Source organism: Triturus cristatus, chromosome 9 (assembly GCF_964204655.1).
Source record: "Triturus cristatus chromosome 9, aTriCri1.1, whole genome shotgun sequence".
NCBI lineage: Eukaryota > Metazoa > Chordata > Amphibia > Caudata > Salamandridae > Triturus > Triturus cristatus.
This window is the reverse complement of record NC_140592.1, coordinates 728,078,401-728,094,883: the sequence shown is the minus strand read 5'-3', so window position 1 is coordinate 728,094,883 and position 16,483 is coordinate 728,078,401. Positions and strand designations below refer to the sequence as shown.

The 16,483-nt window shown below is 43.3% G+C and overlaps 1 protein-coding gene across 3 annotated transcripts in view; it reads right to left on the bottom strand.

Annotated features, from left to right (window-relative positions):
• MAP4K2 (mitogen-activated protein kinase kinase kinase kinase 2) overlaps positions 1–16,483 on the bottom strand; it is a 299,578-nt gene that overhangs the window by 83,683 nt on the left and 199,412 nt on the right. For all 3 annotated transcript variants that reach the window (XM_085625928.1, XM_085625929.1, XM_085625930.1), the window contains one exon: positions 14,292–14,325. In XM_085625928.1, the coding sequence (XP_085482054.1) occupies positions 14,292–14,325 (34 nt within the window). The remainder of the gene's footprint in view (positions 1–14,291; positions 14,326–16,483) is intronic.

Sequence of the window (16,483 nt, the reverse complement as noted above, 5' to 3'; positions counted from 1 at the left end):
ACACACGAATGTGTTCATATTTTGGTAAACTTGGGAGACTGGCGAGATTCAGCTCTTCAGTAGGGACTGAGGCTCGAGCCAGTGTCAGAGCCCTGGCCCGGAGGGGGTGAAGGGCGGGCCCCAGGCATTCATGCAGGCTTCACTGAGCTCCCACTGCTGTCTTGTCTGAGCCCCAAGCCCCAGAAAAGCACAAGACCCTGGTCTGATTGCACCGTGCCATGGATAAGCAAGCCACCGGGAAGAAGGAGCATGCCCCTAAATCCACGCAGCTTCAGGGTTCTCTCAGTGGGGGGCTTTCATGTGGCCTGTGTACCCTGGGTGACAAAGGGGGCTAATTGAGCAAATGTGTTCAACTCATGGACCCCGAACTGGGCAAATATCTTCAAATGAGCGTTCAAAGACTACCAGAGCAATTCAGTCATCTGGTCATCCCGGGCCTGTTGGAAGTCTGACTAAGACCGGTTAGAACTTTGAACCCTGCAAGAGCTGGGGCAGCCGCAGCTGTCTGGTCACACCATCCATTTTGTATAATGCACGGCCTGATAGGCGGCCTTAAAGTTTGGAAACTAGGTCATACGACGCATTCCAGTGGGAGATGGAAAGGGGTTGCTGCTTACACTTGAGCAAGCTGGGCACAGATATAAGCTGCAGGCTGGTGTCTGGAGCCTGTTTAATAAAAACACTGGTTTCCTGTGTGTTTCAATGCAACTCGGAAAAATGTGGATATGGGTCGCTGAAATTCCTTAAATTGACAAAAACTGCAATTGTTGCGAAATGTGCGTCTGTAATAGAAAATTGTGCACTGTTCCAAAGTATATTAACTTTACATACAGTTTCCTCGATGTGTACATAAAAAATACACCAAATGTGTTCATTTTAACACACACACACACACACACACCCTCCCCAACCAAACATCAAACACGTGTGCAAACGTAATTCAAAACAAAAATAAGCGTGTGCATGGTTGTGGTTAAACGTGTTGTAGCATTGTCTGTTTATGAATGTTTCCTTTTTGTGCATTCCAATATATGACATTGCATTCCAACAAAGAGCACATACCCAACAGGAACCAGAGATTGGATTTGCCATTGCTACCCCGTGGGGCAATCTGTGTATGCTTAGTGGAGCTATTCTAGAGGGAAATGTATGCCTTGATTATTTAACTGAGAATTCTCACACAGTCCCTCGTTGTATGTACCCCTGCTTAGCCACATGACTCTCTAACAGGGGTCTTCAAAGTGTGGTCCGCGACGTCAGTCCAAAGCATCGAATCTATCATATGTCTGTGCTCGTCCCATCTGGATCTGTATGCTGCTATCTATAATTTGCACGATTAGCACCAAAATTGACCTCCGATTGTAAACTCTAGAAAAAAGCGGCAAATAAACACTGTCAACTATAATGGGCAATGGTCAGAATTAAAATCAGTAATTTGCCCCTATTTACCCCACGAGAACCGCCATGCGTGTGTTCTAATTCCCTTCTACTTTGCACTGCTAACCCAGTGAAAGGGGGTTTTGCTCTGTGACATACCCCGAACTTTTTGTGCTACCCTGTTGTTTATTCGTAAAGAGGTTTGCTATTGACTGTAGACATTTCCAACCAGGACAGAGGACAATAGAGTGGTCAGATCAAACCGTGGACACAATATAAAATTGGTGACACTCATCCTGAACTTTTACGCCCCACTACTTTCAAATATCACCAGCCGCCACTGCGGAGAGAATGCGATATTTGCAGGCCCGCCACTGGGCGTCGCACCCGCAGGTACGTGAAACGGCGGATAGACGATTGCTCCCTTACGAGCGCTGGCTCTTAACTCGTGCATCCGACACCAAGCTCATAAGTGATCTCTATAAATTTATCCAAAGGCCCGCTTCGCACTTCTATCACCCGGGACGGAAAAGATGGGAGAAAGAACTTGGTAGGACCCTGAGCCAGAAAGAATGGGAACAGGTGGCGTACAGAGCTAGACATTCAGCGTACCATACAGGCCTAACAGAAACCCTCACAAAAATATCCATTTATTGGTATTACACCCCGGACCGCATACACGCCATGGATGGTAGCAAAGAGGCCACATGCTGGAGGGGCTGTGGGCGGGTGGGAACGCTGACCCATATACTGTGGGAATGCCCCCTTCTGGACGCCTACTGGAAGGAGGTGTTAGACAATGTAGACGCCCACTTTAACATTGAGCTGCCGCGCTTCCCAGCCTATATCCTACTGGGCCTTCCGAACGCGCTGATGTACCCCTTAAAATCTCGCAGAGGTAGGCAGATAGCAATAGCGCTAGGGTCGGCCATTCAAACCATACTTATACATTGGCGAACCCCCACACTTCCCACCATCACCGGATGGCTGCACAGACTATGGCACGTGCTTGGAATGGAGAAGATGTCATTGGCGGCGGCGGGGGAGGTAGAGCAGTTTCAAGATATCTGGCAGCCATTCCACTCCCTTCTGGCCACGGAATTTAGAGAACTGACCTGCCCGAGATACCTTAGACTCTTGCGGCTTACGGGGACGGAGGGATCGCCTCCTTGACCACGCTAGAGCAGGGGTGCGCTAGGGAGGGGAACACGGGACCGTGGGAGATCAAGCATAGGCCGCACTGGACGAGGGAGGGGGGAGGGGGGGAGGGGGGGACGCGGGGGATCGGGGAGTTGGGGAGGAGGGGAGGGAGGGGGCTGTTGGGGATAGCCATTGTTTGGTTTTTCTTTTTATAAAATTCGAGAACGGAGAGTGTCCTCAGGGACCGGTCTTAGCTAAGGGACCTACCACCCCGCTGGAGCCCTTACAGCCAAAGGATGACGTTCGGTCAGGCATGTACCTGTGGGCTCGCTGGAACGCGATATACTCCTTAAGGGGTAGGACACTGCGGGGAAGTCTCCCAACCTTACCCCATCGCACAGAGGGGATTCCGTGATTCCCTATAGATTCAGGGGCGGCCGGCCCCGAGGGGTTGTAGGCGACATGCTGTGTATCAAACTGCCTTAGCAACCGCGCCCGGGAAGGGCTTCAGTTGTGCTGATACTTAAGTATGCAAATTTGCTGGCCCGAGGGGTTGTAGGCTGCAGAAGCGGATGCCGTTGATGTCTTTTTTTAAAAATGTTTTATTAATGTCAATAAAAAGATTTAAACCTAAAGCTGTAAGTGGCTGTTCCTGTGTTACTATTGAAAGATACTCCTTTTTAGACATTTTACATTTTTTGCTGACATCTGGCATTATTTCTACAACTCTTAGCTCTGAAACCATCCACCAAGGAGCATGAAGCAAATTTCTCCCCTCTCTCTCTAAAGCCCTTTCATTTTCACCAGACACAGTGACAACAGAAGGGTTAACCTCCATCAAAGGTAGTGCACCTACCACCAGATACAAGAGGGAACACCTGTGCCACTTTTGAAAGGACTGACATCAGAGACTGGTAGCGCAGGCAAAGCCAATAGCTCTGGCGAAACACTTATAAGGTCTAAAAACGAGACCTATTGACTAGGCCAATGCTTGTTTAAAATGGGTTACCAATACTGGCTGCATTCCCTCTGTGAAGAGTTGCAATAATTAAGCCCATACATAAAAAGGAATTCCGAAGTGAGCTAGAAAATTATCGTTTGATTTCCTTTTAGAATTTTTTGTATAAAATGAATTCTCAGAATTATTCTCAGACTCTTCATACACTTTTTGGGTCTTGGGCGTGGTAAAATTCTCAAAGAGCAAGGATGCTTTTGATTACAATACTCCACAGTAGACCACTGCTCTCCACTTCGGGGTGCTCCCCGCAGGGCAGTAAGTATAGTGGGTAAACTGCTTTGTCAACTTCAAGGCGGCATTTGATAGAGTTGACTGCAGGATCCTATGGAAAAAACTTGCCAGATGGAATATTCCTAAGGATTTGCTGGCTATGATTTGGGAAATCCATAAAATAAATTGGATACAGGTTGATCTAAAAGGGCTGGGAAGTCTGATAAAATTCCTGTGAACAATGGATTAAGATAAGGTTATGTCTTAGCTCCCTTACTTTTTAGTCTTTTTATCTCCGATCTCCCAGACATTTTCGGAGCAGTAAATTTGTTCTTTACAAAGATTGGAAGGGTGTATATCATTTGTCTTATGTATGCGGGTGACTTAGTTTATGATGGCTTTGACACCAATTGGCCTGAAAGGGAAGTTACAAGCTTTAAATGCTTATTGTGAGACAAATTCCCTGGTTGTAAACATGGATAAAACCTGGGCTATGATCTTCTCAAACAGGCCAAAGAGATATTCATGATTGTTTAATTATTCACACTTAGAACATGTACAAGAGTAAAAATATCTAGGAATTACGTTTTCTTGGAACCTGAAATGGGATAATCATCTGATGACCGTGAGAATTGAGTTACTTAGTACAACAAATGCCTTGATGAGATTTGACCTGAGGTATGGAGGTTTTTACGTTTACCGACTTATGAAGGTCTGAACTGGGAAGTTCATCCCAAAGGGGCAGAATTGTTGGCACTGGACCAGCGGGTTGATTGGGATTCCATGGATAGTCTTTGCTTAGAGACCCTCCCTTTTCGTGCTCCCTAAGAATTCAAAGCTGTAGGAAAGTGCCTCTTTTTGTCACGGTCACCCACACTTTATGCCACTGGTACTGATGTTTTGCGACTGATGTGCACTGTGTACCTGCTAACCAGGCCCCAGTGCCAGTGATCTATCCCTAAAAACAAGGTAAAATTTTCTAATTGTGTTACAATTGGTACACACTTTAGAACCCCAGAAAGTCCGTAGTAAATGGTACAAGTAGTACCTAGGGGCTGGTACTAAAGAGGGTCCCTAAGGGCAGCAGCATATATTATGCCACCCCAAGGAACTCCACCCCTACAAATTTCATGCATACTGCCATTGCAGGCTGTGTGACATGGTGCAAACCATGTGTAAAAATACGACATGGCACACTCACTGCGTGCCATGTCAAAGTCACTGGCAATTATATTTGTAAGTCACCCCTACAGCAGGCCTGATAGCCCTAAGACATGGTGTATTAGATTACATGTGAGGACATATGTGCTTGAGCAGATATGCCCCTGTGTTGTCTAGTTCAATTACTAATTGGTACAAGTGAACAGGGAAACCATCTTTAGTAGATGTACTGGGCACTGGTCATTACGAGTTCCCCAGCTACATGATGGCTTAACTGAAACAATTTGTGTTTGGTATCCAGTACTAAATTTATTATGACATGCACCTAGAGGGCACCTTAAATGTGCCACTTGAAAATCCTAGCAGTATCTAGTGTGCTGGGTGATTGGTAGCGACCAGCCTGCCACCCGAGACAATTTTCTGATCCCCTGCAGGTGAGAGCCTGCACTCTCTGAGGTCAGAAATAATGCCTGTTCTGGAGGAAGGTGCTCATACGTCCTCCAGCAGGATGGCTAGTGATTTAGCATATCAAAGCCAAGGGCAAGCCCCTGCCACCTTTGATATGAGACCCTGGATTCCCCCAGGTTTGGGAGATGGCAACCCCAGCCCTGGGGCTCATTCGGCACCAGGACAGGCGGGAAATTAGCTAAGAAGGCATGTTGCACCACCAGGCTAGTCACACCCATAAGATGGGCTAACTGATGTGTTTTTGGTGGAATTAGTAACTCTGGGACAGAGGTATGCCCACTCCCCACAGAAAGTGGTCATATAAGGGGTGTAGTGACCCCAGGGGTAAGTAGCCCATTGGCTACTACCCTTCACACCTTTTAACACCCCTAAATTTAGTATATAGGTAGTCACTTGATACCAGGAACTCAGATTTGTCTGCCTGAGGAAGAAGGACAAAGAAGAGCAGAAGACGTGCCAACTGTGGACCAGAATCTACTTTGGGGCAAAACCCAGCCTGAATGCTGCTCTCCCGACAATCACAGACACTGACTCGTCCAGAAGTGGAAAAGCATTCCCATACCCTTGGAGGTTTGCCCAGCACTTCCTCAACACAGCAACATCTCCCTTGAAGTGGAGGAGCCACTTCCCTGCACTAGCAGGCACCAACTGCAGCTTCCCGGTCCAGCAATCTTTCGACCCCCAGGTCCACTGAGGGAGCGGCACCCCAGTAAAAAGGTCTTTGTGCTTCATGAGGTCAGATCAGTCTACCTGCCAAGTCTGGAGATGCCAGGACGCCAAGGTGCTGTCCTGCACTAATACCCAAGGTACCGGAGACAGTTTCAAGCACCAAGACTTGTTTGTGTTCAGTCGGAACACCACCATCGTTAAAACTTACCTGCACGTCGAGGGATTTCAAGAGAAGCCAGCTCCACACCGAGAATGGCCCTGCTGTGTTTCTTTTCCCTCTTCTGCACGTACACCGAGAACCGTGAGCGCCTCTAACTCACCAACCCACCGAAAACATCCCCTCTGCACCCCAGGTCCCCAGCCCAGACTGATGTAAACCAAAGGTGTCTCTGTAGTTCTGAGACCCTTAAGAGCCCAGCCCCCATTGGGTTCTGCCAGACTGGCCCATAAGTCCCCCATAGCAGCCTTTTCTTACAGGTACTTTTCCCCATTGACATTGGGACATTAGCGTGTAGTGTTCAAGACTACCACAGCTGAAAGGACCTCTGAACCTGGACACCCCATGGCAGGTAAACTTGAACTGTTGGTGCTTTCTTGGATCTTGGCCCCTACGTATCTTAAGTCCAGAAGAACAGTCCTGTAAGTTTTTTGTAAGTGTACCTATGCAGTGAGTCTGTCTCCCATAGGATAACATTACTGCATTCAAAGCTAATGTCTCAAATCTGACAGCTGTCATTTCATACTGTTTTTACTGTGAAATTTGGTAACGTCTAAAGTACCTACCCGATTCCGATGACCTAGGTCTCTAAAATCATATAAAAAGATATGCTAATTCTCTAAATTGGTCTCTAGATTCTTCTTGAGAGTGTGTCTCATCTATTGACTCTGTGTGTAGTGCAAATGCTTAACACTACCCTATGATAAGCCTAAACTGCTTGACCACACAACCACAAAAGAGATCATTTGGATTATCACCTTAAAGCTTAAGCCCTGTAAGCCAATAAGAGTCCTTGGGACTTTCTACATAGTGTACCTCATTTTGGTACACTACATAAAAAGCCAGCTTCCTACAAATGCCGCAGGCAGTGATGTTGGATCTCAATCTCGACTCCTGCAATTGCCAGATCACATGCCTTGCATTTTGTGCACGACCTTAGACACAAATTGTTGTCTATGATGATGCAGGATATAATGCGGTCTGCAAGCAAACATCCTCCAAATGTTATAAAGACAGTGAGGGAAATTGGTATGGCATTTGATTAATGGATGTAGGGGGTCAGATGACGGCCAATCAGCTTAGGAGAGTCTTCCAGGAGAGAGCTATGCTCTACTCACTAGCCAGTGAGAAACAGTACTTCACCACAAAAAGCTCTGTAAGCCAGTTCCTAGAATACCTGTGAACAGGGGTGTCTTTTCCTTATTTGGGTCAATTTCTGGTAAAGAAATTATGGAATGGTATTTTTACAGTTCCGGATCAGGATTTACCCTGGCTGGAGGATTTGTGGTTTTAAAAGGAGGGTGTTAGATAACAATGGCCATTGTTTTTGTAATTTGCAAATTACATTTTACGTAATCTATCTATTGTTAGACTGTACCCTCTTTCTGGATGAAAGGAAAAAGTTCTTGCACCCTTATTTCGTGAGGTCTGGATTAAGATCACATTATGATGCACTGGTCACTTTGTTGGCACTGGAGCAATTAGATTGTGCTATTGCCATTGCCAAGTACATATTGCTTATTCAAAAAAGGGAGTTTTAAATTGCATTTGGCCATATTAATCTTTGACAAACTATTTGAATGTTTTACCAATATCATGAATTGAGCTATCTTAATAATGACGTTGCAAACAGTGTTGAATGGTCTTAAAAATGTAATGCAAGGAATTGTAATGATACTATGAATTGTGCTTTTTAATAATAAAGTTGCAAATAGTGTTGAACGGTTTTAAGTGATGTAACATAAGGAATTTGTATACTTTTAGTGAATGAAATTGCTCACTGTACTGTTTTATTTTGTGTATTTCTTTAAGATGTATGTCTTAGAAATACATTTATTTTTAATTAATTAAAATAAAAGGAAGAACATTTTTTATTTGGTTTAAGCACCCCCAAAGCCAAGATGCTAAAAACATTTTTTTTAAAAGCTATACTAGGAAAATGCAATGGATTCTTACAGGCTTAAATTCTCTAATAGTCACACATCCATCATTTGTAGCACAATGCAATCACCTTTGAAAGCACTCCCTCCTTCTCCTCCTTTATATTTAAAGTAAATGAAGAATTTATACATCTGGTACTGAAAACTAGAGCTTCCAACCTTTGTGAACCTTCTAGTGTTGTGCTTATGAATAAGCACTGGCAAACCCAATTTGTTTGGTGCTGGCTACCATCTTTTTAGATTCGTTCATGCTTGCTTTTGGTTAGTTATAGGTTTTGCAAAACATAATTGGTATGGAAGCTGCCTGGCACTTGTAAACCAAAATCCAATACACTGGCTAAAAGTTAACATTTTTTGTGGTCTGAAAAAGAACATATTGCAACAGTAGTTTCTGTCTGGCACAGACGGGAACTACATTGTGTATGGATCTGCTCCTTGTAAAAGGGCAGAATGCGGTCAGTCACAGTGAAGTTTTCCACTGGTTGAAGTTAACTGACCCATGTTGTATGTTATAGTGGGCAAAAAAAAAATGTGAATGACACAATAACTGAATTGATAGATGAAGAGGGCTGGCTAAACACCACCTTAAAATATATATATATATGTGATACAAATAATTTTAGTAAAATCAAAAGGTATTGCCTAGAGCCAGACCTGAAAAGATTCTGTCAATCCTAGCAGCGGATCTTAGAAGCACAATCAACACTTGTTCTAAGATCAACATAGCAGCTGATACGCTCATCAGGCGCTCCATCTATAATATTGAAAGAGGAAGTTTCACTCCACTGCTGCAGGGCAGTCCCCTTCCTGGAAAGGGGATGCATGCTGCACAGGACCTGCTTCACTACTAGGTTCTGGTTTGCATCATTGCACCAAGAGAGAAAGAGAGCAGAGGTAGCACAGGCAGTGGAGGAAGATGTCAATATCTCCCAATCAGAGCACCTATTCAGCGGGTAGCAGAATTTACCCCATCTTGCATGGAAACTGTATTGAAATAGGCAGAAGAATAAGGAGAAGTACTGCTTGATAGTTTTAGAATTTGTTGAAACAGTCATTAGGCCTAAGGCAGTTCAGGTACTGTTTTCCACCATCCCACCACTTATAAATGCAATGTTACCTGCGCCTATATGGGGTATCTATATGGAATATAACAGTTACTGAAGAAGGGTAAAGATCTCAAGGCATGTGGTTCCTACCGACCTATTGCTCCCCGGAACTTCAATGCTAAACTGTATTAAAAAATCTTGGCAGCTAGATTAGACAACTTTCTTCATGATTTGATCGATCCGGACTAATCCGGCTTTATTAAAGATCGACAAACTCCTGACAACATTCGGATAGTGATCCACCTGATTGAGAAGGCCTCCAAAAAATCTATCCCAGGGTTCTTGCTGGCGCTAGACGCAGTGGAGGCTTTCGACTGGGTAGGTTGGACATTTTTATTTAATACCTTACAGAGATTTGGCTTCTGTAATCAATTTATTACCATGATTAAGGCAAAGTATGTGACGCCTAGTGCCAGGGTCTTGGTAAATGGGGTGAGTTCTGACCTCTTTCACTTGTTAAGGGGGACAAGGCAGGGGTGCCTGTTGTCACTCATGCTGTTTTCTTTAAGTATAGAGCCATTAGCAGCCAGGATTAGCTTCTCATGGCAGATTCAGGGAATACAGTTTAGCTCAATAGAGCATAAGATCTCATTGTTCGCGGACGACGTACTGTTATTTTTAACTGTGCCTCGGACCTCTCTGGAGGCCCCTTATGAGGGAGTTGCGTCTTTTTGAAGAAATAGCTGGATTCAAGGTTAATCTATTCAAATCTTTCCTACTCAGTTTGACTCTACCACGATTGGAGTTGGAATCGCTGGGGAGGTTGGTTCCCTTTCAATATCATATTTGGGCATTAAGATAACCCCTAGTCTGTCCAATCTTTACCGTGCTAATTTTCCGCCCTTGCTGCAGCAACTGAAGATGGATTTTAGAAGATGGGCGTCCCTTTACCTCTTGTGGCTTGGGAGAATAAATGTTGTCAAAATGACAAGACAGCAACGCAATTAGGAAATCCCGAGCTGTTTAATTCACCAGATAAATTAATGTTTGAAGATTTGTCGTGGGCCAAGAAACCTTACATATATATGATACACACTGAAAGAGAGGCTAGAGAGTTGATGAAACCAATGGTACAAGCGCACCATCTATTGAAAAGAAACTGCACTATGGAACCCTACTTAGATGTAGTAACTACGCCCCATCACTGTTTCCTTTTAGTAATATTTAGATTCAACTGTTTGCACTTTTTACTGGCAGAACCCCAGGGGTGGAGAAAGGTGGACAAACTGTGTCCCTGCACCTGCGATAATTTCTCCACCCAAGATACTTTGCATTTTGTTGTTCTGCGAGCATTATTTGCACTTTCGTAAACATTTCATCCTTCCTATTTTAAAGGGCAAAGGCTTTCTGCAGGTAAGGCCTGCTCTAACATATTTGCAGATGCTGAGTAATGTCTGGGAAACCTTTAATATTGCTAGTTTCTTGGTTGTGGCGGTTAGAAAAAGGGAAAAAGAAGGACCCCATGATCTGGCATATATCAATCTTTTTAATTAAAATGAATTGTATGTTGAGCTGGCTGATTATTATGTCCAAGAAGATTTTATAATTTTAATGTATGTAATGTTTATGTATCAGATCTTTTATTATGTTCAAAAGACAATGTTTGTTGCTCAAGTCCTATTGTTGTTTTAAAAATAAATTCTTGTAGTATGCTTTTATGGGTTTAATTAACCGAATAAAGTGATTATGACTGACAGTGCTGCCTAAGCTTCTCATTACAGGGTCTTCCAATTGAATTGGATCAAGGGTTTTCCCTACCCTGCACTCCATGGTAATTCGGTTTATTTGGCAGGACACGCTTCTCATATAAATGGTTTGTCTTCCCAAATCCGCTGGAGGTCTGGCCCTACCTGACTTTAATTTTTATTACCAGGCTGCCCAGTTGAGAGTAATTCGTGAGTGGTCAGCGAGAGTCAGACAATCACTGGCTTCACATGGATAGAGCAGTGGTGGGAAAGTACATTTGGGATTTACGCTGGAAGACTTGGGGAGACAGGCCTGTCAATGCCTATCTGAGCACACCCACGCAGACCACACTGAAGGTTTGAGACAAGGTAAATAAAAGAGCTGCATGGACCACATTTCCCTCATCTTTCACTCCTATTCACTTCAACCCGATGTTCACTCTGGTGTTACAACTGGGACCTTTCGAGGCATGGAGGGAGGGGAGCTGCCTTGTGGTCTCTGACCTCTTTTACAACTGGGTCATTAGAACATTTGCACATTGTCAGTGGGACATCAATGTCCCCGCTACGGAACATTTTCGCTATAATTAATTAAAGCATTGGGTGCTTCACCCCGAGGTATGAGAGGCAGCCACCAGAGAGCTCACACCTATCGAGACATTTGTTAAAAAGGGCTGTGGGAACAAGGAGGGGTGCATTTCCTTTCTTTATGGTCTCCTATTAGACACTTTGCTGACACAGAGGCCACTTCACATGGAGCAGTGGGAGACCACTCTTGGAAACTCTATTCCAGAGGCCGGCTGGTTCAAACTGAGGAAAGACATCCCAAAATATAATCATTCCATGAGTTTGTGGGAAGCTCATTATAAACTGTTATTTGACTGGTATCACTACCCCATCAAACTCAAAAAGATTTACCCCAATAAGTCAGATCTATGCCCGAGAGGTTGTTGAATGGTGGGTGATTTTAAGCATATATGTTGGGATTGTCCAACGATTCAGCCATTCTGGAATGAGATTTTGGCCCAGATCAAGTAATTCCTGGGATACCCAGTCCACAGTGACCCTGGTTTCTTTCTGTTGGGGCTTAGAAAGTGACTCCCATAAATTACAAATGGGACAGGTCAGTGTTGTGGCTCTGCTTGAGGGTAGCAAAGATGGCAGTGGCAGCTGCTTGGACACAAAAAAACGCAACATCGTTGACATAGCAGCATGCAAGGTTGTGGTGCGCATCAAGAATGGAAAGAATGGCTGATATCTTATCGGGCGTTTTTTATAAAAACCTTTGACTGTCTGGGGACCCCTGTTGAATTTCCTTTCAATAGGCTTACCTCTATGAGCATGTCTCACGCGTATGAGTACACTACATCTTTCTCAGTTCTAAGTGGAAAGCGCCTTTAATGACAGAGCCGACCAAGGCGGTATGGAGGTAGCCCCGGTCCTCTTGAATCGACCAGGGTGGGATGGAAGAGCCTGCATAGATATTTAAATTCTATCCGTTTACCATATATTGTTTGTTTGGGGGGATATTTGTATATTAGGGACATATGTTATATCATTTACGTTGTAGGCAAAGGTGTACTTCTGCTGTCTGGTCAATCCTAGGTAACGATATACGGTAATTGGAAATTGCTGTGTACTTTTGTGATGGATTGTGCCATATGCTACTCTATGCTGTTAGCCTACTTAAAACCAATAAAACAGTTTTGAGAGAAAAAAGAAGCATTATTTAGAAGTTTGTGTAAATGATGAAAGAGAAAGTCATATATTGTATTACAGGATCCACATCAAAATTCCATAAGATCTGTAAGCAAATATTTTCAAGTTGCAAACAAGCAAAGATGTACTCTATGTATTGTGCATGAAAGAAGGGGTCAATAACTATATTCAAGTTTCATTATGAAGGAAATGAGGATACAGAAATTAAAACATAAAACCCTTTTTTCTTACAGCTCTGATGAAGACTGTGAAGTAAATGATTATTAAAAATGTAAAGAAAATTTAAGAGATTGTGTTTACAAAATGGATTACTATACCACAGCAGGTCCTCTAAACAGTGACAAATGGGAAGCCAGATCTGTGCAATAAGCAAGAGTATCTGATGGAAATATGACCCTGACAGTGACACAATCAGTCACCAATCTCACATCAGTCACATCAAGAACTGGCGTCCTTGTATCCCAGGCCTAAAACAAATCTGGTGTCAAGGCAATCATTAACCTACCTTAAATTGTGTATGCTGTTGCATATTTCTTATAGTTTCGCCAGAAAGGGGGGATAGTACTATAACCTTTAATTTGATTTAGTGGTATTGCTTGATAGGGCTAGTGGCGCCACTCAGGAGAATAACACTGGTATTAACTTGCGAAAATCTTGATCTCGGTACTGCAAGGTAGGGAGAACCACCCGTCTCCCCTAATCAGTGATCAGAGTCACTTGATTCAATAGAACCCCTCTGTGGGTCGGAAGTATCACCACAGATAACGGACAGATTAACCAGGAAGAAAGCCTTGATAAAGTCGCCAGACGATTTCCCATGTTAGCGACGAAACACGTGTCAGCTGTTTGAAGACCGGAGGAATCATTAAAAGAAAGGACAACAAGAATTCATAGACTGGTGTCGAATCTGTGCTCACACTCTGCACCAAGACAATTGTATTATATGTCAATCGTCTGCTGGGGAGTTTGTATTTAGTCCTATAACCTGCAGTATACTAATATGATTTCTCCAGCAGGGGTGCAATTACTACCCGTAAACACATTGGTACCATTTTAGAGAAAAGGAATCAGAATATGTTAGCCTTGTTTACAACATGGGTCTTTGATGTAAGCAAATTATTATATTAGGGATCTTTTGTATAACGTCTATGATCTTGCTCATTTGAATTCTACTTTCCTTTCAAAGTCTTTTTGCAAGAAGGCATTGGATGCAAATGCTGTATATTGTTACACTTAGTTTATTTTTTCAAAAAGCAATCAGATATGTCATGTCCCATAATCTAATAAAAAGGAATAAGAAACCAAAATGGAAGGACTGCGAAAGATTTGGAAAACACAAACAACTGAAGTGGACAAACCCACACAAAAAAGGAAAGCAATGAATCCAGAGGCAGTGGAAAAAACAGAAAACATAAATGGAGGATGAGAAGAAATATAAGGGGCCAAATAATGGTATGAAGTATACTCAGTCCTGGCCGCTCTTCTATGAAGGGATTTTCCTCTCTCTCTTCCTTCAGAGAAGATATCACAAAAATGTATCACAACACAATTAAGAGACAAATCACACATAAGGTTGCTTACCTTTAAATCATCAGGTTTCTTTATCGTCAGGCTCCTGGAGGGTGAATGTGAGAGAGAAATGATCAGTCATTTTTAAAAGCGTGTAAAATTGAGAAAAAGGTGCAACACGATAGGAACAGCAAGTACTGAAAAGTAACAAAAACCTTCATGGTGATTCTGGAACTTCGTGTCCTTGAATTGATTCATTCACATCTAGTAAGAAAATAACAAAGCTCCACAATAAAGATAACACTTTAAAAGTTGTGACAACTATACTCTTTGCCCGATGCCTACTTGATCAGATGTAGGTATTCATGTTTTTTGATACTGCGATGTTGGATGGGGATCCTTTGATATTTTTTCAACAAAGAGTTTGTTGGTTCCAGGTAAACTGTCAGTTCCTCATGCTTTCACGTTATATAATAGTCGCTCAGTTAAGGAAGCATGAGTCTCTGTGGAAATTCAGAAGGGATTATTTCCTAATTAAATTAATTTGTCTTAGAAGAATCAAACAAGGGAAAGTCTGGAGTACCACCTTGTCTTTGTGTAAGACCATAACAAAGATTTTTAGAGAAAAACGCACCAATTTGTCTGGTAAAGTTATGCTGTATATTGTCATAAGATACAGAGGCTCATGTATCGATTCAGTACTGACTTATTTTGTAAACCTTACTATGCATTTAATAAAGACGCAACTTGTGTGGAGTAGAAGAGAATGCAAGTTTTTTCAGGTGCTTCAGTGCCAATGGTCTGGTCTAGAAAGCACAGATATTGATGGGGGCTTTTGTTGCAGAAACCTCAACTTAAAGATGTACTGACACATTTCTGCATCCAGGGACTGTCTCTCCCGAACGGTTGATTGACTATACTGGAATGGGAGTGGTGGCATTTACTTGTAGCGTGAGACTTTGCCAGCTAGCATACTGCACTTGGAAACATTCCATATTACACACGTGTGACAGTTTGTGTCTCATGTAAAGTCAAGTCTTTCCTTCAGTACTGTTTCACTTTTAGTCACTGATGGGCAATGGTTCTTCTGCGACCTCATCTGAATTTTATGTCAGGACCGGAGAAGAGGATTATGCTTATATTTCTTCCTTTATTTTTAACTCCTGCAGACTTCAACACTTAGTGACAAACCACCTTAAACAGTAACCACCGGGCTTGGAAATAAACAATTTCAGCCAATCAGTGTACAGAGTGTCCCATCATAAGCCACATCCTTCCTTCAAGCTCCTTCTTTCTTTCCTACTCCAGTAGGCAATCAGATGAGTATCTCCTATTTTTTCTTGTGATTGTTTAATAATTCGGACCGCAAGAGAGCAACAGCTCCTTATAAATTGCCTGTACTGATGGCCGGCTCCTATGCTATTCAATGTTGGACCAAGGTGAAAATGAAATGTTGTGTCCTAAAGATGGACAACATCTCGGTGGTCTGTTATATCAATCATCTGGGAGGCACCCGGTTGAAGGTTCCAGCAGATCTAGCCAAGGATTTCTGGACGTTATGCTTGACCAACAATGTCTCAGTCACAAGGTAGCATATTGGTGGTCGACGGAATTGAACGACATGAGTCGGTGGAAACTGGATCCAAAGGTCTTCGTGCAGATCAAGAACAGATGGGGACCGTTTACAGTGGACCTCTTTGCATCGAGGCTGAACTATCAACTGGCATTATATTTCAGCTGAAACCGGATCTTTTGGCGGCGGATGCATTTTTCAAAATTGGACCCAGGAGCGGGGTTATGCACTGCACCCTTTCGCGATGAATATGAGGCTCCCAGCCCCTTCAAGGGGACAACAGGCGAATGTGGTTCTTATCACGCTGATATGGAAATCGCAAGTCTGGTTCCAAGTTCTTCTGGAACTTTCTTGGGTTTTTTCCAATTCATCTACCCCACTTTGGGACCCTCTAGGAAACCCTCACCAGTTAATCCTGCAGGAAAATATGTCTCTCAAGATGTGGAGGATTACAGGGAAAGATGGAGAGTCCCTGGACATTCGCAGGTGGCAAACGTTACAAGTCAGCCAGGTCGAGATGGGTTAGTTTGTGTATGCAAAAAGGCGAAGATCCTACGGGGTACAACGTTGTCCAAGTCATGAATTTTTTATCTTCGCTGGCCTTGGATGGTCTGGTTTACAGAACAGTAAATACCCTCAAGTCAGCTTTTTTGGCGGGACATATCCCAGTGCAGGGATACCTGATAGGGGA